Source organism: Rhododendron vialii, chromosome 12a (genome assembly GCF_030253575.1).
Source record: "Rhododendron vialii isolate Sample 1 chromosome 12a, ASM3025357v1".
NCBI classification, from domain to species: domain Eukaryota; kingdom Viridiplantae; phylum Streptophyta; class Magnoliopsida; order Ericales; family Ericaceae; genus Rhododendron; species Rhododendron vialii.
The window spans coordinates 20,853,104-20,880,369 of NC_080568.1; the positions used below are offsets into that span (position 1 = coordinate 20,853,104).

General features: G+C 37.0%; 2 protein-coding genes and 1 long non-coding RNA gene across 10 annotated transcripts; 2 read left to right on the top strand and 1 right to left on the bottom strand.

Moving 5' to 3' along the window:
* Positions 1-10,623: 10,623 nt before the first annotated feature.
* LOC131310832 (pentatricopeptide repeat-containing protein At3g14330-like) lies at positions 10,624-17,782 on the top strand. 8 transcript variants are annotated; one of them, XR_009195321.1, is made up of 4 exons: positions 10,624-12,805; positions 16,015-16,175; positions 16,480-16,578; positions 16,660-16,953. XR_009195321.1 is itself a non-coding variant. In XM_058338051.1 (3 exons), the coding sequence occupies exon 1, from the start codon at positions 11,491-11,493 to the stop codon at positions 12,328-12,330; it is 840 nt and encodes a 279-aa protein (XP_058194034.1). In that variant the 5' UTR covers positions 10,645-11,490; the 3' UTR covers positions 12,331-12,805; positions 16,480-16,573; positions 16,660-17,782. The 8 variants fall into 8 exon arrangements, 5 of the variants coding, with proteins under 5 accessions (XP_058194034.1, XP_058194030.1, XP_058194033.1 ...); XR_009195319.1 differs by having other exon boundaries at positions 16,480-16,573; XR_009195320.1 differs by having other exon boundaries at positions 10,625-12,805; positions 16,480-16,531.
* LOC131310831 (protein GAMETE EXPRESSED 1-like) lies at positions 13,622-17,665 on the bottom strand. The gene is made up of 6 exons (XM_058338046.1): positions 17,187-17,665; positions 15,701-16,288; positions 15,075-15,201; positions 14,797-14,983; positions 14,566-14,713; positions 13,622-14,011 (listed from the first exon to the last, which is right to left on the bottom strand). Exons 1-6 carry the CDS (start codon positions 17,663-17,665, stop codon positions 13,738-13,740), a joined length of 1,803 nt encoding a protein of 600 aa, XP_058194029.1. The 3' UTR covers positions 13,622-13,737.
* Positions 17,783-19,615: 1,833 nt separating the features above from the next.
* LOC131310860 (uncharacterized) lies at positions 19,616-25,928 on the top strand. The gene is made up of 3 exons (XR_009195323.1): positions 19,616-20,143; positions 20,634-20,759; positions 25,627-25,928. It is a non-coding gene; the product is annotated as an uncharacterized LOC131310860 (long non-coding RNA).
* Positions 25,929-27,266: the final 1,338 nt, after the last annotated feature.

A 27,266-nucleotide genomic window follows, 5' to 3' on the forward strand; every position in this document is an offset into this window, starting at 1 on the left:
GTGTAGATTAATAGCACTAATCTCTGTCTAATGAAAGTTCTATATTAATAAGATCGTGTCCAGTCTCCAACACATTTCAGTTCCGTCCAGTTTTGCTTTCGTGAGCTTATTTTCTCAACTTACGACAATGTTTATTCGAAAAAGGTCATGTTTAGCTTATACTGATCAATGTCTTATCGAATCATATTTATTTTCGAACAAATGGGTCAGATGACCGTGCTTAGTGTATTTATTTTGATGAACTTATGTTTTCCAACAATGCATTGATCGGTATTCGATAAATATGATTTTTTTAAGTCTGCATTATTTGACGTGTTTTGAAAATGATAGTACCTTAAACCGCCAATCCCATTTAATGTGTTTCCTTTGAATTAAGAATCATTTATTCTCCTACTTGATTGATTATAATGGAGCTGTCTTACAAAGTTGATGTTATTTTCTGATCTTTTGGAAAGCTAAACCTTTTATATATCTACTTGACGAGAATACCCCAATCACATTATCGGATATGATATTTGCATTGTAGATGCTCATCAATTACTCCATTCAACACTTCCCTTCTCTCTCCAACCCGCGCCCGCATCAACCACTCTCCTCTAATTTCTTCGAAAATTGAATTCAGTATTTCCTAAATCTGAAAATGTCCTGGACTTTAAAAGATGAGTTTTCATCCTTATCATTTCAATCTTTTTAACATTCCGGAAAAAAAATTCAATCTTTTAACAAGTTCAAAAAATTCCCACGCTAAAAAACAGATTTAATTTACTTGAGCACACAAAAAAAGTACACACTGAGTAAAAGTAAAGATAGGGGGATTAGAGTCTGCCGTGTTGAAATATTAGAATTGCTATTAACTAAAACATTAGTACAACTATTCTTAGGATAACAAATAGTATTTCATTTAAGTCATTCGGATATAAATAAAGAGCTCAAAAATAGTAAGGATCATTATAATGATTGGAAAAAAAAAATGAAAATTCTCTAATTGCAATTCTATGTATATTCACACAACGTTGTCTCTCTATCAACGGAGTAAGATTCAGAGAGTCAGAGACAACAGTGCATCAATTTACTTCCAGTGTGACTATCGGTAAAAGAAAAATATCACAATAAAGTTAATAAATTGACACAATTTGTTGTATTTTTTAAATAGCCCTTTTTTAAACATAGGACACAGAAAGAAAAAGAAAAAGAAAGAGGTTCGAATCGCAACTCCCCAATATAAGCCATTCATGCCTTAACCTCCGCCCAAACTATGCTAAAAAATTAAACACAAAATTCTATAAGCTGAGAAAATGAATTATGATTTCAGACACTAAAATTCTATAATCTATGCAAATGTATTTGAGCCCCACAAGCCTCCAAACTCTCAATTCTAATTTCCTAGATTTTTCACTTTTTTAAAACCAAAAAAAGCCTCACGTTGATGATGTCCATGCAACAAACGGATTTAAAAAAGGAAAAAGAGAGAGAGAGACACCCACGTTACGTTATCCTTAATTCCTAAATTTTACATTTTTTTAAACAATAAAACAACCATTACTTACGCCTGTCCCACGACTCCCACCCAAAGCCCAAACGGAAAACAAAAACAAAAAAACCCACGTGGATTCTTCAGCATCAATATATCCGTTCGGCTAAATAAGCCAACTAACTTTTTTTTTTCCTTATTCAATTTTTTTCTGTATTTATTAGTTTTTCATCAATTTTTTGGGAATTATTACATCGTTATGATGAAAGGCATCTAAAGAGTAAAAAATTATTATTGAATCTAATTTTTTTGAATAAAGTTGAAAAAATTGGCTTGTTGGCTTGTTTTTGTCTTTATTCAAAAAATATTAGGTTTCGACCATAATTTTTTACTTTTTAGATTCATCTCGTCATGAAGAGGCAATAATTCCCAAAAAATTGATGAAAAACTAATAAATACGAAAAAAATTAAAAAAATAAGTCAGTTGGCCGAACTTAGGCTTGCTGTCCGGCTAAATACTTATTCAAATTTTTTTCGCATTTGTTAGTTTGTCATCAATTTTTTGGAAACTATTACTTCGTCATAACGAGAAAAATCTAAAAAGTAAAAAATTACAATCGAAACCTAATTTTTTTTGAATAAAGACAAAAATAAGACAATAAGCCAATTTTTTCATCTTTATGAAAAAAAAATTTAATTTCGATCGTAGTTTTTTACTTTTTAGATTCCTCTTGTCATGAAGAAGCAATAATCTCCAAAAAAATTGACAAAAAACTAACAATTGCGAAAAAAAATTGAATAAGAGCAAAAAAAAAAAAGCCCAGTGGCTTATTTAGCCGAACAACCAAATAAGTCACAGTGGCTTGTTTTTTGTCCTTATTCAATTTTTTTCACATTTATTACTTTTTTGTCGATTTTTTGAGAATTATTGCTTCGTCATGACGAGAGAAATCTAAAAAGTAAAATATTACAATCAAAATCCATTTTTTTAATAAAGACGGAAAAAATTAGTTGTCTTTCTTTAAAAAAATTAGTTTTTGATTTAATTTTTTACTTTTTAAATTCCTCTCGTCATTACAAAGTAATAATCCTCAATCTACGAAAAACTAACAAATGCTAAAAAAAAAGAAGCCTCATTGGCTTATTTAGCCGAAATATAAGCCTTACAATCAAATTGATGTATGGACATCAAAGTGAAATCCCCAATTTCTAGGGCTATGGGTGGGAGAGAGAGAGAGAGAGAGAGAGAGAGGAGAGAGAGAGAGAGAGAGAGAGAGAGAGAGAGAGAGAGAGAGAGAGAGAGAGAGAGAGAGAGAGAGAGAGAGAGAGAGAGAGAGAGAGAGAGAGAGAGAGAGAGAGAGAGAGAGAGTACCTACTATGCGGATTTGAATATGGGGCAAATAGGCAGGTTAATTTACCCGATTCTTGCGAGGGGGTGGGGGTGGTTGCCGGACGTGGAGCCGCTGACCTGGTGGTCGGAGGTGGTGTTGGGGGTCGTCAACGTCGGTTGATGGTCGTTGCGATCGATTCCATCCCCTCTCTCTCTCTCTCTCATGGAACCAGAACAATGAATTTGGGAGTTTTCTGTTGGCGTGTTTTTTGTTTTTGTAAAGGGTGGGGCGCCCCATCGTGCGGTGGACTATCCACTGCACCTCATGCGGTGATCGTAGTGTTATTCCAGGGCCACACCAACAACTCGTTTGGATGAGGGAAAAGAATTGGGGGTATTAGTTAAGAAGAGGATAAGATACTAAGGGGTATTGGTTAATAAGGAATGACTCACATTGATGTGATATTTATTGGGGGTATTAAATCGTACTTGGTTTGGATGAGGTATTAGAAATAAAGGATAAAATAGTACTTGGTTTGGATGGAGGATAAATTGGGGGTATAAGGAAGTGTGGATGATGTAAAAAATTGTTAAATGACTCTTTTGCCCTTGTGCAGTGTTAAATTAGATTATTCATTAGATTAAATATATAATTACGAAATCAAATTTTAAATAATTTTCTTCACAATAATTAATATAAAATACTAATTATAACCATCAATTTTAGATGTTTATACTAATACTCCAAGTTATACCCCATCAATTTTTTATAATTAAGTAATAAGTATAAAAAAATTAAAATTCGTTGTTTTAAGGTGTGTTTTTTTATAATTTCATTTTTTTAAATGTGAAGGAGTGGGGTTGTGTATGAAATATATGGCACACGTGCACCAAATAATTTTCCTACTCTTTTAACCCTTCTCGTTGTAACCCTCCTCGCTGTAAGAGAGAGAGAGAGAGAGAGAGAGAGAGAGCGCGACACAGAAAGAAGAAGAAAAAGAAGAAACACGAACAGGGCTTCCCGATCGTCAGCGCCTCCTTGCCGTTGTCATGGTAACCCCCCCGCTCTATATTTTCCATTTTTCCCGATTTGAGTGTGCATGTGTGCGATGAAGAGCAGAAATGGGAGGTTGGGGTTGAGGGAAGGGGGATAAAGAAGGGTAGAATCATCAAATTTCGAGGGGGGTTAGGGGTATAACTTATGGGCACCACAAACCCTATCCGAAAATAATGCCCCCGATTCCCCCCTTCTTCGGTCTTAGCCAAGAAACGGGATAAACCAAAACCCCTCAGTTTGGGCTTCCCAGATGAGGATAAAAGAATGGGGCCATATCTTATATTCAAGTGTAAACTAATCCCCCAGCTATAGACGCATCCAAACGAGCCCCAAAAGCAAAAACCACTCCTATAGGAAACTGAAATGTGTACAGCTACTTATTCCCCCCACATTAAACTATGAGCTTTTTTCATGGTTAAAATCTGTAATCCTCTCTCTTCCATCTCATATTCAAACTGCATTTGCCTTACTCAAACGTTAGTCTAGTCGTCTTTATTTTATAATTAGGGAAAAAAACTGAAATGGTCCATGTAGTCAAGTGTTTGTGTCAACTTGGTCCCTATAGTTGTAATTGGCTCGATTTACACTATGTATTTTCATTTTGTTCCAACTTGGTCCAATTACTAACTGCCGTTAGTCCTTTTAACAGCAAAATCAAATGGCTCTCTTTTTTGGGGTTAAAACAGTAATTCTCTCATTCTCCTCTTACCCTAATATTAGGGGTGTGCACAGGTCGGGTTTGCCCCCTGAACCCGACCCAACATGTTGGGTAACAAATCTTTTAGGCCCGCAAACCGAACCGAAAAGGGGTAAGAACCGTTTGTGAGCCCGATTCTTTACGTCGAGTCAGGTCAAGTCTGACCAAAAACTAAATTATTCTTTATGAATGGGTCGGGTCGGGTTATGTAAGAAACACACCAACCCGGACCCCGAACCAAAATCTGATTTTTAACAGAAAATGAACTCGTACCCGCCCAAACCACATGTTCGACCCCGCCCGAGACCTTTCGGGTTAGGTCGGGTCCGCGGGTGGACAGATTTTTTGCACAGGCCTAACTAATATACCTTTGAACCAAAACACTACTCATTCTTCCATTCTCCATTGATAAGGAGGCACATGAAAAGAAATTTGGTTATAGTTTTCTGCAAAAAGTTGCTCTCCAATTTAGTATTTTCATGATCAGTCATGAGGCAACATAACCACTGGTATTGTCTACCTGTTCAACTTGTGGACAAATATTGAGATGTCTTATTTTTCTGCATAGTACTAAAAATGCATATAGAGTCATGTCCAAAAGTCACAACATGATATAGATCTAAAAGTCACAACATGATACAATGTCCAAAAGTCAGAATATTACATAAACTCAGGGGTTGTTAGGCTAAATAAGCCAAGTGGCTTATTTTTTTGTTCTTATTCAATTTTTTTTTGCATTTATTTGTTTTTTGTCAATTTCAGAGATTATTGCTTCGTCATGATGAGAGGAATCTAAAAAGTAAAAAATTGCCATCGAAATGCAATTTTTTTTGAATAAAGACGAAAAAATTGACTTATTGGCTTATTTTTGTCTTTATTTAAAAGGACTAACGGCGGACTAACGAGAGTAAGCAATTGGACCAAATTGGAACAAAATGGAAAGTATAGAGTGTAAATCGAGTCAATTATAACTACAGGGACCAAATTGACACAAACACTTAACTATGGGGACCATTTTGATTTTTTTTCCCTTATAATTACCTGCTGACAACCAAATTGCATTTAATTTCTTAATGTTGCTTATACAATTTTTTTTCTATTGGTTTTCATTTTGTGAATTACGTACTTGCGATCATCTATTAAAACCTTCTCCTTCTTCTTCTTTTTCAAAAAACGCTTATTGAAAAAAAAAAACTTTTTTTCAAAAACTGGTTTTTTTTAAAACTTTTTTCCGAAAACTTTTTTTTTTTTTAAGTTTTCAAAAAACTATTTTCTCTTTTTCTAATAACCGGTTTTTATTATTTTGAAAACTATTTGAAAATTTTTATTTTCTATGTCACAATTTTTAGATTTTTATAGGTTGAAAAATGTGAGTAACAAGTTTTGTTTATTCAATTTTGATTGTGCCACTGTGGACATCTACATTGCTAACCTTAATAACCCCTAAAATGGATAACCAAAAGATAATATGATAACTTTTGATTATTCCACTGTGGATGCTTAGTTTATTTACTTAATGTTATAATTGTGTCATTCACATGCAACATAATATTATATTGTTATGCTAGATATATTAATTATACGTGTATGATTTGGATCTCTGTTTTTAATAAATCCATGCTTTTTTTTATTTCTCCTTCACTTTTAGCATGGGCCCACCGTGTATGATTATGTTAGATATATTAATTATACGTGTGTGATTTTCTTTAGTTTCGTTTGTTCATTTATGTTTTTAACTCACTATACAATTGTTGTTCCACCGTTGTTGTAAAGAGAGTTGGTTTTTTTTTCATTTATTACTTGCCCAACAACTAATAAATATTGTAAAAAAAAATGTATAGGTAAGAATATTGAATGTATACTTTTTCAAATGACTTTTAATCTTTACATATGATGCTAATTCGTGGCGGAAACATTTTAAATTGCATTGTGTCTGTTTGATGTACAAGAAAAATTCATTTTATTTTTTTAATGTCCCAATATGTAGCATTGTGCATGTTCGATGCACGAAAACGGAAAATGAAAAATCCAGTCTAAACCTTCTTTTTATGATTGATCCGTACATCAAACGGGCACAACGATATTCTATTGAATAAAGGAACTGTAATCAAGCGAGCCTGTCACTCTCTTAATGTACTAATGGATACACGTATATATATCGTCATTCAAGATTTGTTTAATTTTATTTGGTAAACGATTGCATTATGTTGCTTTTTGGAGTAAAAAAATAGTGGTCTTTTTAAGCACCTAGAAAGGAGTGAGAGTATTATTGAAACGGGGTAATTCACATTTCTTAATCATGCTCCGCTGGCGTGGACATTTATGTATATGGACCCAAGATCTTTTATCGAGCTTTTATGTATATGGACCCAAGATCTTGTATTGATCGATCTGCGTTTTAAAGTTTTTAAATTTGATATTCTTTTTTTTTTTTTTATCAGTCAATTCATTCCACAATATCCGAAGGTAAAAGCTCAAAGGCTACAACGATTTCATCATAAAATACAGAAAAGAACCAAAACTACTAAAACCTAGACACGAAGCACATCCACTAGGAGGCCCCTAAGCACATTCTGCCGAAGACAGACCATACATAAATGTAGGGTAATGAACCCGTCTCCGATTTTAGTAGCAGAGCTTAAAGGGACGCCCAGCTCAAACCATAGCTCTAAGCACCGATGAAATTTGCTCCAAAACCATAACAGGCGCCGACTACACCACTGCCACAGACCGCACCGCACCGGCGCAACCCATTTCATCGGTGAAGATGAACAGCCATACTCCGGAAATGGAGAAAAACAAAGCAGAAAACAAAAAACTAACCTAGGCTTATTCGCCCACCACCACACCCTCCAGATCTGGAGAACCCCTGACCAGAAACAGAGCCGAACTGGGGAAACCAGCCGATAGAATCGGAACAAGCTGGAGACAAAACTAAAACAAAACCCCAAACTCACCCACAGCGTTATTGGCCCAAATCACCACCAATGACCGATGCCTTCCAGATTAGAGAGGATTTGGACGAAACCAAACCGAAAACGGGCCGAAAAAGCCACTGGCCGTGACCCTTTCGCCGGTTGCACTTCACAAATCCACCACCGAGGAGGCGACACAGGACAGAGGAGGAGGGAGGAGGCGAGTGGGGGTGGGGGGGGGGGGGGGGGGGGGGGGGAGGGGCCGCCCCTCCCCCAAGCCGAAACCCTAAGAGCTGGTTTTTAGAGAGAGAGAGTTAGAGAGAAGGGGGAGGTGGCCTGCACACTAGGTGAGTTAATTTTAAATTTGATATTCACTCTGTTCTAAATTGCTAGACTCTTACGAAAGAGGTGTAAATTTGGTTTTGAATTTTTAGGATTTTTTTTATATAATAGGGATGATAATGAGTGAAGAGAAATAAGTAGAGAAAATTATTGAAAACCGTAGAGAGAGTAAAAAATTTTCCTCAAAACTTGTGAAAGAACAAATTAAGAGCCCGTTCCACTTTCTTAAATAAAAAAAAAAAACCTTTTAGATGAGGAAGGTAATTTCAAACTCAAAAAACATGTGTTTACGTAAATAATTTTTCTACCAATATAGATTTTATTTGATAGATCTCGTTGAAATCTTTTAATTGGTGCAAAAAAAATTGAAATATTATTTTTTGTTTTCGTTATATTTGAGTTTGAAATTACCTTCTTTTTTAGAAAGAATGTTTAGAAAGAAAGCGGAACGGGGCCTAAGTGATCATCGCATCATTTTTAAAATTTGTTTACACCATATTAAAGAACTCTTGAACCAAAGAAACTTGAAATCTATATTCGAACCGAAAATTGCCCGAATTTTGTAGGAGCGGACAATTTGGGATGAAAGTACTCAATCTATTTTCTCATTAATGGTTAAGAAGACAACGAAGCAGGTGACAAAACTCGTCATTAATAGCAAGTGCTACTCTAATATTCTATGAGAGTTTTTATTTTATTTTATAATCTTCTATGCATGGGAGTTAGCTAGGTAGGACAAAATGTCTTCAACAACCTACATATAGCTTTGTTTTTTTAACTTCGTAATAGTCAAAGACGGTGGAAACCAACGGTCCCACTAAAGTGGAAAGAATAAAAAATTCGACAATCACGAATAAACACACAAACAAATATTGTGTTCAGATGTCAACTTTGAAAATTTTGAATATTTTTTAGAGGTAATAAGTGAAGAGAGAAATTAGGATAATAATTGAAGAGAGAGGTAATGAGTGGAAAAATATAGAGAAAGAGAAATGTGAGTAATGATTAGAAATAATGAAAGTAATAATTGAAAGTATGGGTAATAAGTATGTTTTGAGTTGGGAATTTTTTTTCAAGTGTATGATCCAAACATGGCACTACCATTGGTCCCATCTTGTTTGCTTACCTTGTTATTTCAGGATGTCTCAAAATGTTTGTATTCTTTAAAACTTAAAAAAAGGATATTTTCCATAAATTAACCCTCATAAAAAAATATAGAAACAATTTTAAAAATAGAAAATGAGGTGTTAAACTGGAAATTTAAGCAAATTTTGTATGGTTTGGATTTTGAGGGATGTTTTTAGAGCAATAAGTGGAGACAAATAGATATAGAAATGCGGGTAATCCTTAGGATATCCACAATGCTATAATTAAAATTTGATAACCAAAAGTTGCCACATCAGCTTTTGATTATTCATTTAAGAGATTGCTAAGGTTAACAATGTAAATGTCTATAATGACATAATCAAAATTGGATAACCAAAACTTGTCACATCATCTTTTTAAACTACAAAAAACTAAAAACTATGAACAGTAGAAAATAGTTTTGAAACTAATAAAAACTATTTACTAGAAATAGAATATAGATTTTGAAACTTTTTTTTTGGAAAAAAATTATTTTTCTCAAAAAATAATTTTTTCGAAAATATTGTTCGAAAAGAAAGAGAGGAAAAAGGAAGAATATAGAATATTTTTGTATAATGATTGGTGTATTTGATTAAGAACTTGTAGGGTCTATTAAATTTGGTTATTGTCAAAAAGGTTGTTAGGTTTGGTTATCTAAAACTCAAAATTTAATTATTTCTAAGGAGGTTGTTAAGTTTGATTATAGCATTGTAAAGCCATATTTTGCACCAACATTGTTAATTTTAAAAATCTTTTATTTTTGATTATAGCATTTAGGATACTCTTAGGGACGAAATTTATTGAGGTCTCTTTAAAAAAGTTGAGTTCCCTATGTATTACAAACAAAACGCGCGAGACAGATGAAATATAATTTTGAGCGAATGATACGTACATACAAAGTTTTAAGTTAGACTGTGTAAGCCAGTTTACAAGCAAATGCTACATACAAAGTTTTTCTTTCAAAAGTGCTCCAACTTAGAAACAAAAAACTTGTAGTTATTTTTCTGTAAAAACACTCCTTAATGATAATCTTCATAATGAGATCGTTCTCAGAGGTAAATAAAAATTAAATTCATTATTAATGGGAATTAAAATGCACTTTTCTATCCCTAGAGGTAATTTGCTGTTTTAATAATGTGGTTTGGTCTCGATTTAAAAAAAAATAGAAACTGTGTTAAATGGTTTGGTTTGTAGATTTATATTAACGGTTCTGGTTCTAAATCGATTTAAACCGTGTGATATGTATACATACTAGTGCATGTCCGTGCTTGAAGGCACAGGTCGAACGATCAGCACACGCAAATAAACACTGAACCCAAGTGTAATATATCAATCAAAAATAATTTTTGATTCTAAAGCCATTGCCTACTTTTTCCTTCCAATGTGACCTTCGCTTTTCTTTCATTTTACTTTTGTGCATCGTTGCCTACAACAAAAGAGATATACGAAAGGATTGAAATAACAATAGAAGAACTACGTCTTAATTTATTTTTTTCCTTTTAGTTCAGGTCAATACTGGATAGTCCTAGTCAAATACTGTATGGTACTAGTTAATACCGAACGTTACCATATTACTTTCAAAATTATTTATCTATAAAAAATGAATTTATTATGCTAAATTCTTTGCATGGGTTTTCTTCATCTTCTTTTTCAGTGTGTATACGATCCCGAAAAAGCTACGATCATCAATGGGTGGCTTTCTACATGAAATTCAAAAATCTGAATGAAAAACAAGAAGATTGGATCAAACATTTACACAGATTGAATTGATTTTGCATAGGCCCCCTCAGAACAGCGCATATTTTTTGTGCAGAATTCGAGGTGAGCCTCCGCATGATCGTCGGTGCATCATCCGTAAGCCACCGCGTAGAAGGATTCATATGACCTTTACCCAGATAACGTTTCTCATCTCTAGAAAACAGAAGTGAAACATGTCCATTCCCAACTCAACTACTATACCTCTTCCAACGAACTCAACCCCCACATCCACAAACCCCTCCACTCAACCGTCAAATTCCTCACCATATCCGGCAAACTAGACGAGGCCCTTCAACTCATCGAATCCCACCCCATAACCCACCGAAACCTCCTTACCTACGAAACCCTCCTCCGAGCCTGCATCGCCAAGAAATCCTTACACCACGGCCAGAGACTCCACGCTCAGCTCCTTCGCTCACGGGGGCGAAAGGGCGCCCACCACAACCTCCTCAACAACCCCGTGTTGAAATCCAAGCTCATCACCCTCTACTCTGTTTGCAATCGAATCAACCTAGCCCGCCTCCTTTTTTACGACGACAGGATCGAAACGATCCCCGAGTCGGTTTGGGTGTTGATGGCGATTGGGTATTCGCAAAACGGGTATTCGAAGGATGCTCTGTCTCTTTATGTGGATATGTTGAGGTTTTTGCGACCGGGTAATTTTATGTTCTCGGTTGCTCTCAAGTTGTGCGGTGAATTATTTATTGTTGGGGTTGGGAGAGGGGTTCATGCCCAGATTGTTAAGAGTGAGGAAGGACCGGATCAGTTTGTGTACAATGCTCTGCTTAGGACCTTATGTTGTATTCGGAATGTGGGTGTTTTGAGGACGTAGTCCGGATGTTTGACGAAATGCCTCAACGAGATATTGTTTCATGGAATTTGTTGATTTCTGGGTTTGCAGGGAGAGGTCATCTGTTTGAGGCTTTTGATGCTTTTAGGAGGATGCAGGTGGAGGGAGTGGGCTTTGATGGGTTTACTTTGACCGCAGCGTTACCCGTCTGTGCTCGAATTAATGCACTTTCAGGTGGAAAAGAGATACATGCCCAAATGGTGAAGTCGGTGATCAGGCCGAATGTGTTCGCGTTAAACTTGCTAATGGACATGTATGCGAAATGTGGAGTGGTGGATTATGCTCGGAGAATATTTGATGGGATGGGAAGGAGGAGAGATTTGAGGTCGTGGAATACTATGCTTAACGGGTATGCAATCGCTAGACGTATGGAAGAAGGATCAAAGTTGTTTGATGAGATGCTTGGTTCTGGATTCAGCCCTAATACGTTCACGTTTGATGCCTTAATATCAGGTTGCAGCCACATGGGGCTCACAACAGAGGGCGAGACATTGTTTCACAGAATGCAAACTGAATTTGGAATCTCACCAAGTGTAGAGCATTATGCTTGTTTGGTAGATATACTAGGTAGAGCAGGGAGACTCAAGGAGGCACTGGGAGTAGTGAAAAACATGCACGAGAAGCCCAGTGGTCGCATATGGGGTTTATTACTCAATTCATGCCACATTTATGGCGGCCTTCATCTTGCAGAGACTATTTCAAGGGTTTTGTTTGAGTTTGAACCAAAATATGTAGAGAATTACGTGGTGCTGTTGAGCATTTATGAAAATGTGGGACTATGCTGACGGTGTTAAGATGGTGAGAGAGATGATGGAAAAGCATGTCAAGAAAGAGGTTGGATGCAGCTGGATTGAAATAAAAAATAGGTTCCACACTTTTGTGGCTGGTGGAGATCTTGAACTTGGTAGTTCAGAGGAGTATCAGAAGTTGTGGAGTGAATTTAAGGAAGCTATGAAAGTCATTGGGTATTATAATGGACCGGATTATGGGGTTGTGCTGCGTGATGTTAATGAGGAAATTAAGAAGGCGTGGATTTGCGGACATAGTGAGCCACTTGCGGTCATGTTTGGACTCATTCACACAGGATCTGGAATACCACTTAGGATCACGAAGAATCTTCGTGTTTGTGCAGATTGTCACTCTTGGATGAAGACCATGTCCCAAGTTACTGGAAGAGTGTTCATTTTGAGGGAAAAGAAACACTTCCACCATTTTGAAAAAGGGAGCTGCTCTTGCAAGGATTACTGGTGATATCACCAGGTATTCTATTATTCATCCTTTTCCTTTGTCTGCTGTTGTACTTCTTCTTTAGGATTGTACATTACATATTCTTTCTATTTTCAAGCTATCTCCACCCTAGGTTTTTCAAATGTCCTATCTTCTGCCTGCTTGATCTTCTTCTTTAGGATTGTACGTTACATGTTCTTTCTATTTTCAAGCTATCTCCACCCTAGGTTTTTCAAATGTCCTATCTTCTGCCTGCTTGATTGATTTTGCATGTTTTATTTCGATGAATATGATCAGCATACAAACCATTACTACTTCATCATAGCAGTTTGGAATTGTGAGATTCGTGTACAAAGCAAAAGGTTTAAATTTTGAATAATTGCATTTGTTACAAATAGGCTGAGAGTTGTGTAATTAAAATGTCCTTAACAAGAAGTAGTAAAAATGAGTTAGGACGCGTTCTAAATTGTTTGATCTAATTATGGTGTCATTCAAACTATTTAAAGAACAGCAAAACTCAATCCATTAGGGCTCGAATAGAAGAAATAACATATTTCGGTCATGTTTCAGATAAGGACTCTTCTTCTCTTCCCTTAACTAAGGCATTAGAAAGTCTCAATGTGATAGACCCACTTGGGTGACTTGAAATTTTTCATCCTAAAAACGTGTTTTTGCTATATAAAGCACTACTAACTTTAATTGTGTATTAGCTTTTGTTAACTTATCTTACCATACGCGAAACATATCCGATATGGTTCAAAAAATGAAAATAATGATACGCGATACGTCCCGATTTGAAACACTTGCTGGGGATCTTTGTGTTAGAACTTAGAATCTCAGTGAAAAAGTTTGTTTATTGTGAAATTGATTTGAATGTCAAACTATCTGTGCATACTATTGTAAGTAATAAGCAGCAAAAAGTAGTTTAAATGTCAAGTGCTCAAGGAAAGAAAGTATCTGCATGATTAATATCGGCGACAACGGAGATTGTATGCTTTTGCTGGTGTTAAGGAAGTTGCAACTGAGTTCTCCACGACTTCTTCTGGAAGCATATAGTCTGGGTCTCCAAGACTGTCTATATCTTCTTTTATCTCAGTGTCAACAAATGAAGACCAATTCACGTCACTGTCGCAATCACTTTCCCATGAGCATACAGTGTTTAGTCGCTTGCCTTTAACCAGATCCGTGTGGTTCTTGTACATTTCCAATATCATATGGTGATTTGCCAGCTCAAGGTCCCTACATGACATTGAAGCCATAGCTTTAGAATAAGAACTATACATCGAGTCTTTAACCCAAAGGGTCCGATTGATTACCAATTTGAAGTAAAATGATGATGGAAAGTTTGAACGGTAGAAAGTGAGTGAAAGAAAGGGAAAAACGCATGCATTTAAGTCGGATGATATATTTGCAGGTAAATTTTGAAAAAAAAATCATTCCGGATTTTGTATTAGCATGAAAGTAACAAGAAGATATATGTGTTTCATTTGTCAAAAGTAACTTTAGGTAAAACAAATTAACATGCTTAGATACTATTAGTTTCTGGAAATGCGGGATAAATCGTATGTTGGGAAATCAAATGGCAGATAACAATTTTCTGTTAAATCAAATTTTGTTGTGGTTTTTGCAGGAAACATAAATGCATGAATGTGTTGTGCAAGAGTTTTTATTTTCTTATAATTTTCTACCTAATCAAACACTTGAAGGAGAATTTTTCCTCTTTCCATTACGTTTTACAATTTTCTTGCTAAACGCACTGACCCCAAGTAAACATGATTGAAGCACATACAAACCTGAATGTCCAAATGGCATATAGAAACTGGAATAATGCGAGCAGCACAAAGAGCCATCTAACCAGACTTATAATCCAAGTCTGTTGTTCAATACTAGTTGTTGCATACCGTAGTATTGCAACTTCAATCAAGCATGTGGCAGAAATCCCTAAAAATGAAAAAGAACAATAGTCTGAATTTTGAGAACACTGGAAAACCCATAACAAATGTAAAAAGGATGATAAGCCATACCGACATAAAGCCTATGTCTCACAACATAGGTTTGCTTTGTACTTGTGAGCATGTGGAGTATGAAGATTGATATAAAGTAGAATACAAAAGCTTTAATTAATCGGGCTTCAAGAAGCATGGCATTGTGCAAGGCAAAGAGCTTATCTAGAGCAACAAACATGCTTGTTTGCTTCGACTCAAAAGCTTCCTGTGAGTAGAAATAGCTAACAAAAATTGTATGAGAAATTTATGTTCTAAGATATCCACAGATTTAAAAATGACATAAAGTGCGCACCAACCTGAGCTTCCAATATTGTCTTTGAATTTTCAGCTAGTCGATCATGAGTTTGTTGTAGTAGTTCTTGTCTTTGAAGAAGCTGGTTTTGTTGTTTATTCCCAAGTTCAGCTAATTGCTGCAAAGTACCCCTGCAATTACAAGAATGAGTAAGAGGGTGTTCAATAGAGATTTTGTAAAGTTATTTTAGATCCTGGATGCAATAGTATTGGAAGTTTAAACAGAGAAATAGATTTTGAAATCTTGAATGTGAATTTGACCAAAATACCATCACCCATGTGTAAGAATGTGAAAATAAAAACATCAGACATTGGTTGGGGTGGTGGTTGGTGGTGCCAGAGTTGATGTGTTCGTCGGGGCGATGGCGGATGGGGTTGGGTGTTGATGATGGTCCTAAACGGTAATTCAATAGGAAACTTAGGGTCAAGGTGGTTTTTTCCCTCCAGAATTCAAAATGAAATCCAAAAGTTCCCCCGGAGGAGTTTTTTAATTCTTGCTATTAGATATTTGGAGTCATTCCTGTATCTGAAATTGTATTCTGGAGAATCCAGAACGCATAATCGATGCAAATCCCCTTTGCCAAACACTCTCTAATACAATTATGCTAATATGGCAGTCTTGTTTATTTACCTGGTCTGTTCTAGTGCCTGGGACTGAAATTTGGTTAGAAACTCGAGGCCGTCAAGAGCCACAGATTGGCCATCTAGAAGTTGCTTTTGCTTATCCAAGGAAATGCCTGCTATATTACCAATATCATCGGCTTTGCTTTGCAAAGTGTTCATTTTCGATGCCATTGCATCCCCAACTTTTCCAATCTTCTTCTCTATTTCAACAGCTTCATTCTTCAACCTACTTATTTCTTGAACCACATTGTGATAAGATTTATGCAACACTTCCATTGATTCTTCCAACTTGTTCTTCATTTGTGCTTGGCTTTCTTGCAGTTCCGACTGAGAACCTGCGATTTCCTTGGATTGCTCGTAAACTGCTTCTGCATGCTTCAGCACAACATATACATGATCTTCAACATTCTTTGTCATTTTGGACACTTGTTGGGTTTGAACATCGATTGAAGCCAAAGAATCATGGATGTGACTTGAACTATGTAACAACTCCTCTGCTTTCTCTTCTATTATATCTAACTTGTCTTCGGCAAATTGCGCAGACTTCTTTAGCTCATTCACCAGTCTCTCTGTTTGGCGCTTAAATGCATCGGTCCTACAATAATATGAAATCTAGAACTTGCTCAGTGTTTGTAACCAAAACAGTGAAGTTAAATTTTTAGGATATACATGTACAGTTTTATGCTAACATATAGGTGGTACTTTTTGCCAAGATCACCCTCAACTACTTCAATTTTTCATCTATTTTTTTTTCGTCATCCCCTCTTAATTGCTTCCATTTTCCAGATACTTTTGGAGCACATTGTCATGGCCTTGGTGTTCTAGAAAATTCTGCAAGGTGTGCAACCTCTAGTTTATGTGTAAAGATAGACGAAAAAACGTAAGGTCAAAAATTTACGCAAGGTTTGAACTTCTAGTTTGTGAAACATGTATTGTAGTTCTAACTTTTTAGCAATTTGTTGACAGGTGTTCACAAAGCGCTAACCACAATCCTTGGGACAGTGATTAAGCTTCAATCGTAATGCTGGAAAATTTGCAAAGTGTGTACAAAAATTTAGAAGGGTATTGAAATTCGTTGACTGTTTATTGAGGTTCTAACTCCTTTTTTTTTTTCCTTCATATTTTGCCTCTTACATGTAAAACGGTAACATGGTTAAGGATGAATAATGCTTGTTGAAAAATACCCAAAGTTCTTGAAAAATGTCAAAGTGTATCAAAATTCACAAGTATAATATTTACTGAAGTTCCAACTTCTTCTGAGATTGTTCCCTTTACCCAATTTCCAGTTAATGGGCAGTCTGCGTATGTACACACGCGCGCGAGGGGCTCTATGGTTCGAATCTCGCCAAGTGCGAGGTGATGTTTCTGTGGGGGTTTATTCCCGCACTGTGGATCCCCTTCTCCCTCCCCCTTGTAAATAAGCTTGTGTAGAATTTTCTATCTTATAGAGAAAAATTGCATGCATGTATTTGTATGGCTGTATTGTACTTAACTGTAACTGATGGCAGATGGAGTTGGTCTCAAGATAAAACTCCAGATACACCTTCCTTGCATCCTCATCCAATTTTGTCAAACACTTCAACATGCTGGATTTTGCATCACAGTAAGGAAAACCTGGCCTTCCGGAGTCTTTCTGGAAGCAATCGCTGAGATGCCAAGCAAGTCTAGACCGTTTCTCTTCGCCCGCTAGAATCTCCGAACACCCAGCAAACAGATTCTGGTACGCGTTTTGCCAACAGGAGTTCGATTTGGCCATCCTGTTCTTTGCGTTTTCGACGAGCTGTACTCCCTTTCTGTTCCCCGGTGTTTCCATTGAGAATTCGGCAACTATGTCGCCGGAAATCGCGGAATTCTCTGATGGGTTTTCAGTTGGAGTTTCTTTGGAAGAAAATAACCATCCCCTTGTCTGGTTGCTTTGTGAAAGCAAGAAAACGGAATACAGAAACCAAAGAAACTTGTTCCGATTATCCATGTTCTCTATTGTCTTCTTCTTTTTTTGGGGGGTAAATGTTCTCAATTTTTCTTATGCTTTCAAAAAACCTGTATTAAGGCCAAGATCAAGCGTTATCAGTAAGCTTCCAGACTTCCAGTATTGTGTTTGTTTTCAATACACAGAACAGAACTGTTGGGTGGAGATGTGTGTGTGTGTGTGTAAGTAACATACTGTATATGTTTTATGGATACGTATACTATATAAATATATCTAGAGAGAGAGAGAGAGAGAGAGAGAGAGAGAGAGAGAGAGAGAGACTTGGAGAGCAAGAAAGGAAAGTCGGAGTGATAGATTGTATCTGGATTCTCATTGAGAGAGACATGCTGAAAGAGAGATTACTAGCCCAAGAAAAACACTCTCTTTTGTTCTACTTTCCTTTTTCTTTCAATATGTAAATTCTTTATGTTATTTTGCACTTTGGTAAACGGAAAGGGCGGGCTGACGATTTTTTTTCGCAAGTGAGGATACGGGAAGAAAGAGTTTTGTGCACTAGGTACGACGTATACGTATGTTTCGAGTGCGTTATGACTTTTGAATACGACTTTAAAATAAATAAATAAATGCTCATGGATTTGACAAGTATTGTAACAAATCAATGAGAATCTCATTTTTCCGTGTACTGACAATATGATGCGTAGCATATAGTAGTTTTTTAAGGTAAAATTAAGTTGATGAATGGGCGGATTTGGATGGGTAAAATGAGCCATGAATTGAATATGATCGATCGAGTTGAATATGGATCGAGGCGTATCCATAAAACCCCATCCGACCCATTTAAATTTTTTTTTAAAGCAAAAGCGTAATAGGAGTAATTAACTTTTGCATTTAATCGTCCTCCTGATTTTTCTCAACGTCCAAGCTAAGACCCCCAAAATCGAGTCCCATAGAAGTGAACTTTCAGTATCAAATTTCAAGTTGGAAGCGAAATAAGACAAGAATTCAGTAATCGAAAGAAAAATCAACACCAACAACAATAATATACTAATATAATTCCATCACACACTTTTTTCTTTTTGTGATTGGTTCTGCGAAAATCACATAAGGCTCTTCTTCTTCTTCTTTTTCTTTTCTGGTCTAAAATCAGTAAAATTTGCCTCCTAAAGGCAAATTTTAACCAATATTTTCATAATTAACAAAATTTATAACTACATCAAAAATTTCTAACAAATAAAAAAGGTTACTACTGTTTTGTGCGCACTTTGGATATTCATTACTAGGCACCATAATACGTAGTAGTTAATATCACAATAGTGGTACCTTATGAGCCAAAAAAATATGTAAAAAATAAAATCTCAAAAATACATAACTATGTGTAATTTTATTTCTTTACACTGGACATTCATTTATAACTTTGCATAATAAATACTTCCTCCGTCCCATTTTCATTGTTTATTTCTATTTGTCTTTTTTATGTCTTTTGTCTATATCTTTTAGTGTGGATCTTGAAAAATATGCAATATAAATATTGTTTGATAAATCTCGATTAGTTCTATAATACAATACAAAGTTTTCAAAATTATGAAAAACATCATAGATTGAATGATATAAGCAATTTAAAAATGATACACAATTCAAAAATGAACAATAAAAATAAGACGGAGAGAGTATAAACCAAAAGAAGCAATGATACGAACACAACTCTGGATACAAAAGAGTTGTTCGATGTATGTGGGTCCACGTACATCCAATAATTTTGGACACAGTTATGTCTGGAGTTGTGTCGGTTTGTTCCCATAACTTTTCAAAAGGAAAACTTGGACCAGCATTTCGAAATGCTGTGTGCGTGCGCGCGCGCGCGCGTGTGTGTGAGAGAGAGAGAGAGAGAGAGAGAGAGAAAGAGAGACCTGGGATTGTGTTTATCGAATGTGTTCTGTTTCAGATATCCGAGAGAGAGAGAGAGAGAGAGAGAGAGAGAGAGAGAGAGAGAGAGAGAGAGAGAGAGAGAGAGAGACCTGGGATTGTGTTTATCGAATGTGTTCTGTTTCAGTTATCCTTTTACTCTGTGATCCTTCAACCTTCTTTTACTCTGTTCTCTGCAACCTCGTTGAGAGAGAGAGAGAGAGAGAGAGAGAGAGAGAGAGAGAGACCAGAGTTTTTATATGTATATGTGCGTAGGCATTTATGAAAGTTGTAACTCTTCGCCGATAAAGCGGTGCGCCTCTTTGTAGGAGGCACATGACTCTTGAAATTGCCCGCGCTCTTTCTCAGTGTCTCTGTTGTTGTGGACGTCCTATATGTAGACAAACATTTATGATTTTTCAACTTCACATATACTCCCCGGCAAGCAATCTTCTCTTACAAAACCCATTCTCAGTTTAGGAAACAATCTAATGCTCAAGCACACGTACAAGAAGGGGACACAACCCGAAACCTCTAGCCCTCCCTTCATCCAGTTCCCATTACTACAAGAAACATCTCTGGACTGCCCAGGTTTCTGCTGCCAACAATATTTGCATAGTAAGTTCATTCCCCGATCTTCATCGATTGTAAACATCTATCCACATCAGACATCAAACTGATATCCTTAAAAAAAAATTGAATTGTTGATGGTTATGCACACCAATTGTAAAGCATGTTACAATTTGAATCTTCAGGAGATCTCCTTTAACTAGAATGGCGTACACCAACTGTTTGATTAATGTCCGTACACCAAGAGAACATCCGTTTTCAAATGTTTACCTTGACACTTTGCTATGGTCCTGATAAAGTATACACTGTGGGAAATATAGTGTCCAATCTTATCCTACATCGTCAAATCAGCATCTCTTCATTATATAAAATCGATTGGGAAAAGGGAATTCTTGTCAAAGAACTGCTTAAAGTAGATAAAATACTAGAAGAACACACGGGTACACGTAAGGTAACATATATGTGGTATTCTGCAGTATGCATTGGTGTTTGCTTAGTGATGGCTGAAGAACTTCTTTTTTCTCTTGGCTACATGCAGGGCATACCTAAATGAGCGGTAACATCTTCGTTCCTGCTGGCACATATGCTGTTTTGTTTGGAAGAGCTTATTACACGCATTTCTCTGGCCTTGCAAGTTTCACAATGCATTCTTCATGATTGCCAGGTAACATTTTCGATAGTAGCTACACTTGATTATTTTGTGGTTTAGAGCTTTTCATCTCTCTAGAGGAGTTAAATTAGGAAGAATTTATCTTAATCTAAATAAGAGCGATGATTTATTTGTTCTGCTTCAAATATCTTTTTAATGATTTGAAGCTGACTATTACTTCACGTACGTTTATTTGTGTTTGATGTCTTTTTCTTTCCCCGCCACTATCTGTTTTGCCTGGATCTTTCATTCTGTTGGTAAAGAACAAGAAAAAGGCAAAGCATTTTTGGTTTGTCACCCAAGAACTGAACACGCATTAGCTATTTCGTTTCTCTGTCCTTCAGTTTTCCCTTGACACAATTCTATTTGGTGTATGTATTTATATTTGATATGAGTTTTTCTCTTTCTTATTTTGGTTTCCAGTTTTTCGGTCTTGATGGTACGATTAGTTGTCTTTATCATCTGTGTGGCCTTTTTGGTCTTCAAATAGAAATGGTGAACTCTTTTTCATCCAGGCAGTGCCTTGCCCCTACTTCTTAAGAGGTGACGAACTTCACTCTTAAAATGGAGGGATTGTGGTGCATATTCAAATTTACCCGGGGGATATAAATTGCTTTCATACTTCTTTGTCATCTTTAAACCTTGCTATTGTATCAACGCTACTAGCATCCAATAAGTTATCGTGTTATTGGTGCCACATCAAAGCTCGACACAGAAAAAGAAAAAAATCCACTGAGGCTGTTGCATTAGACTCACATGTATACTATAAAGTTGCGCATGCTATGTCCATACTGGCAATTTCCCACTAGAAGACGTTCTAAGTCAGTGGTGATACAGAGTGGTTTGGTCTCTATCCTCTTATGTCAAAAAGTCCAAAGTCTTGGGCCCTTTTTGTGATAAGGGCCATATCGAATATCAGCCCACAGAAATGAACCCTTAGTCTTTCTGAATAGAAAATTCTTCAAAAGGTAAAGTTTCTAATTTGTATGCCTAGGATTGAGGGGAATATATCCAAGCAACATTGCTCGAGTAATAACATACCTTATAGACAAGATTTATATGCTCTCAAATACGAAGACGACTCAAAACATAACAGGGCGAAATAAGAAGAGATCTATACTGCTTCTAAACTAAAACAAATGCATTTGACAGTTCAAAAACAACCAAGAGGTTGCAGGTAAAGCTAGCTAATTCATAAAACACTACCCCAACATGGTGACACATGTGAGGATTATCCATCCATTGATCGGTACAGTTCTTTTAGAAGTGAGAACCTCTTAAAGGAACTTACATGTACCTAAAATTAAAGTCTTCCAACGGACTGCAATTATTGTATGAGGCTATTAGCTAGTAAAAATAGGGTAAGCGCAGGGGGGGGGGGGGGGGGGGGGGGGGGGAGGAGGGGTTGGTGTGGTTGGGGAGAAGGGGAAGGGGAAGTCGTACTGCCAGCATGGTTTGTTGTGAGCGAGAGATACGTGGAAAAGGTAACTTCAAACAATCTCATTAGTCCAGTTTTTTGGAAAGCCAAGCCTTTTTATCACAATGGCTGGTAACCCTACCATGGGGAACACAGCAGTTGGTATTCCAGGATGAACTCTACCATGGGGGCATTATGCCAATAGGTGTTGTTTCTGTACATCACTAAATTGTTCTGCTACCTCACATATTCTATAATAATTAATGGCGAAATGCTTACCACTTGGTTTGCCGTAGTCTAAGAAGCAAGAATGCGAATACAGGACATAGATACAATGACAAATTATTTTTCCAAAAATTAGAACATGGGCACGTTGGAGGATACGTTATGTATATAAGTAGATAAATAAATACGTATATATGAATTTCGAACATTGTATAAAATATTATTTTCTCCAAATTAAAGATTAAAAAATCCAATGAAAAAATGAGATTAGGCAAATTGTGTTTTCATAGTTAAGTCATTTCATTGTGTCAATTTGGTTCAAATTTCAATTTGAAGTTTTATGTATTACATTACATTATGTAGGTGTGGTCAAGATTATGACCGTTGACCCCAGAAGAAGTTTGACCTACCACTCTGATGCAGGAGCATAATAATTCTAATCTGGAAAACAAAGGGTTATCTTAAATAGTTCAAAGTGTCTTTTAATTTCTAGTCAATGTCTCTTAATTTCTGGTCTAAGAATATATGTGTTTTGACTATCTAGTAAGTTGTGTTTTTTGTTTTAATAGTGGTCTAGGTATTTGAAAGGTCTAGTTGAGAATTGTGCAGGTTTTATTAGGAGTCTTGAAAAGTAATACTGTAGACACCCCACTTCAATTTTTCAAATCAAAACATGTTTTTCGGGCCGCCCCGATCCACCCGGGGCGGTGGTAGCCCACACATACTTGTAATACCTATAAATAGATAATCTAATGAAATGAGAAGGGGAGTTTGACTTTATGAAAATATTGTGCAAGTATTTCCTGCTTGAGAGTGCATTCCTTCGATAATCAAGTGTGTGACTTGGTCGCGTGAGTGTCTTCTGCGATTAGCAACGTCTAGTGACTTCCGTTGCCCCTGGTTGAGTGGCTTCTCAGGACTATCCCAACCTCGCAGGTTTCGGCCTGCATCACACTCACATGATGACGCGTGGAAAGATCGTGAGATTGACATATGACAAGCAGCTGCCCCACAAAGAGATTTGGTGCCACGAGACACAAGATGGAGCCCGCTCGTTGACGTGGCGCAAGATGGGCCCGGTGCAGCTGAACAAACTCGTGAGGGTAAAAAGGCCTGCGAGAGTCATCGCGACGGCAATCGGGCCCGCTAGGGTCCCGCAGACAGGGCTGCGGTAGTCTTGCGGGCGGGCGGGTTCCGCGGCAAGATGGGCGCTGCGTAGCTAAACCAGCTCGCGGGGGTGTTGAGGCCCTCGAGAGCCATTGCGAGCGAGGGCAAATAGGCCCGCCAGGATCCCGCGGACAAGGCCGCGGCAGGCCCGCGGAAGGGCAAGGTCAGTGGCAATATGGGTCCAGCGGAGGTTTTGTTCCTTGCCTATAAATACCAGTGCTGGTATTTAGATTTGGGGGCGGACCTCTCCTTCAGAGACAGAGACACACACAGATTTCTAGAAAGAGAGAGAGAGAGCCATCTCCTCTAGAGAGAACACGGATTTTCAGAGAGAGGGAGAGACCATCTCCCCGAGAAAAGATGGAACTATGTTTGACCTGATTCCCTGGACACCGGATACGTACGCAGCCCAAACAACTCTGGCTCAGTCACATCGCATGTTTTATGCCTCCTCCTCAACCCCTTCAAACTTCTCCTCTCATTCCTAATCATCAACCAATTGCACCTTTCCAGCTTCACGTAGATTCACACGTCAGCTATACTCGCGATACATCGTACCTACACATTACAACCCAAAACGTGTCTTTTACGTGTCCGGTGGTATGTATCTAATATGTGTCAGAGTGTGTCCAAAAGGTGTTCGTGTCAGACCCAAAAAAAAAAAAAAACATTTAAATACTCAGACACATATTTTCTGTGTCTGGCACGTTTGCGATACAGATACGAAATGGCCTGGAGATGTGTCCCTACCTCTTAGGCCGTAATAATTCAAATTATGGGCCCAAACTCGATCAAGAGACATATATAAAGACATGTTAGGAAGCCTAACTTTTGGGAATTCTGAGCACTCTCACTCCCAAGTCTCCTCCGATAGGGAAAAAAAGAAAAGAAAAAGAGTAAGGACTTTATGATTTCAATGCCTTCAGACCCTGGGTAAATGGTGAAGTTTGGAAGCTACCAAAAGGCTTGTGCCTTCTTCCAAGCCTCTATGTAAACCAAGCATGAACTTCTTTAAATACTCCTGCTGATAGGCAAAATCCCTATTCAGTATAGCCTCAATTTCTTTATTGACATGTTTTTTAATTGCTGGAACTGTTTTTCAACTACTGAACCTGGTTTGAACAGCTGGAACTGGTTTTTAAATTGTTTGCAATATGTTTTCCAACTGCTGAAACTGGGATTTAAATTGCTGGACCTTCTGAAACAGGTATTCTAACTGCAGAAACCAGTGTCATAACTGCTGAAAATGGTTCTTAAAATTGCTGAAATCAGTTTTTCAACCTTTGAAGCCAGGTTTTAAATTGTTGAACCATCTAAAAAATGTGTGCTAACTGCAGAAACTGATTTTTAATCGCTAAACTAGGCTTATGCACGTTCAATAATTGCTAACTAGTTTTGAGTTATTGTGCACCGTTTGTATTCCTGAGTTGCGGTTAAATATCGGAAAATTAGTCATAAGTACGATAAAATAGTTTTCATTAAGGAGAAGGCGCCATCAAAATGGTTTTTAGTGGAGGTCCTTCAACCTTTTGAGTTATTGAGCCATAAGGACAAAATATATTTTCGCGGAAAAACTACCCTAGGGCAGGGTATCCTAGGGTTTAGGCACTTTCATAGGATTTAGGGTGCACTTTCCTATTATAGGGTTTTAGTAGTTTAGGTATTTTCATAGGATTTAGGGTTTTGAGAACTTTCATTGGGTACCCTAGAATTTTAGGCACTTTCTAGGGTACCTTAGGATTTAGGTACTTTTATAGGATACCCTAGGGTTTTAGGCACTTTCACTAGTTTTGCAAAAGCGTATTTTAGTAATCATGCAACACATTTGTCCTTATATTTAATTGTAAAAGGTACTTGTCCTTATATTTGATTGCAAAGGTGTTTGTCCTTGTGTTTAATTGTAAAAGGTGCTTGTCCTTGAGCTCAAAAAATATAAATATGAGGAATTTTTGGCTAAGTCTCCCGTTAAATGATTTGAAAGTGAGTGAACGGTATGCAACACAGGATCCATAAGATGCCGACCATTATGATCATAACCCTTACCATGATGACCGCTGTTTTGCATATACAAAGGATTAATGCTCAAGCAATCATTAGCATGATGCCAACGACAGTACTGCTCAAGTAGATTGACATTCTGGATCATAATTTTGGGTGTTGTGTGCACATTCGAGTCAGAAAGCGAAAAAAATGTATTGCAGAATCTGTTTTTGAATGGATGCTGTAATGGAGCTGCACACGAGGTGTCAAGGACTTGTGGGATGGGTGTTAGGCTTGGGTTTCTACTCCCTATTTCCGTGCAAACATCTTAGATCTCTGCAAGCAGTAGATTTTGAAGAGCCTATTGTATCATCCCCTTCTCATAATGTCTCAATTCTTTGTTTTTTTTTTTTGCTAAGCATCTATCGTCAATCCCTCTTTTAACTTTATACTCTTGTTTTTACTGAATTATTGTTTAGTAGCCAATATTACCCTCTTTTGCTTATCGTAGGATCGCCAATTATTGTACTATATTTCATTACTTGTCTTGCTAATAATATTGATTTTTCTCAATTTCCAACTTCCAAATCGTCACTCGAAAGAGAAATAGAAGAGGGGGAAAATGAAAATGGAAGACAACGTTTTTTTTCTTGTTTGAGATACCTCATTGAAGAGATCAAGTTTGCTTAACAAAGATACACATTGATCTTTACAATAACCTTCAAAAACTAAGGCACCAAGTAGAACCGACGCTTGTATGGAAGAAATCATAGTCCATAATCAATTTCTTTTCATACTGAGAGTGGATGTTGTCTTCATAGTAAAGCTATACAATATTTTTCAGTTGCTTACTCTGATCTCACCAAGTCAGCCTCGTACCGAATACCAAAACAGTATCAGCGGAAGGCCACGTAATGGGCATGTGGCAAAATGATAAGCCATCAATAGTGTAAATAATGAGGCTTCTCTCTCTCATTTTGTGACACACACAAGAACAACTTATTTGATTTAATTGATATTGCGCGGAAGTGGTGTTTTTGGCATACACAGGTTGATCGGAGGAATAAGCCACATTTAGATGCCTTGGATAGCTCCAAAGTGTATCTAAGTACCCAAGGCCACATGACGCTCCACCACTAAGTCCCAAGAGTCATGAAATGAAGCATTGGACAGTGCTCGGGACATCGAATGACCAAGGGAAGAGCAATGGAAAAGGAACAGCAAGAGATTGCCCAGGTGGTATTGGTACCACACTTGGTATCGGTACTTAGAGATGGCAATTTTGGTACATTTATCTTTTGTAAAATTGGTACTAATCAAAAGATATTTACAATATCTTTAAAATAAGAACAATGTTGATTATTTATTTATAACAATAGAAATTGATAATTTGAATTTTGGAGGGAAATTGATAGAAGTTTGAAATTTGAATTGAGTTTTTTTTTTAAAATATAGAAAAGAAATAGAGCATTGGGTTAGGTTACAGTTGTTATGAATAGTGAAACCCTCTAAAACTACTTTTTAATCATACAATATAGAAAAAGATCCGGATGATGTTGAGTTGGAGATGCTCTAATCTCTCCTCTTACTTGAGACTCCCGTCGAGCTGTGAAGGTGAGTTTGTTGGGCACTAGACAGGTCTCTCTTCCAATTTAAAGCGCTCATCCAGTGGTAGACGAGCCTTTCAAGAAGTAGAAACCGTCGAGCACCAGACGACTCTCTTCCAAATTTAT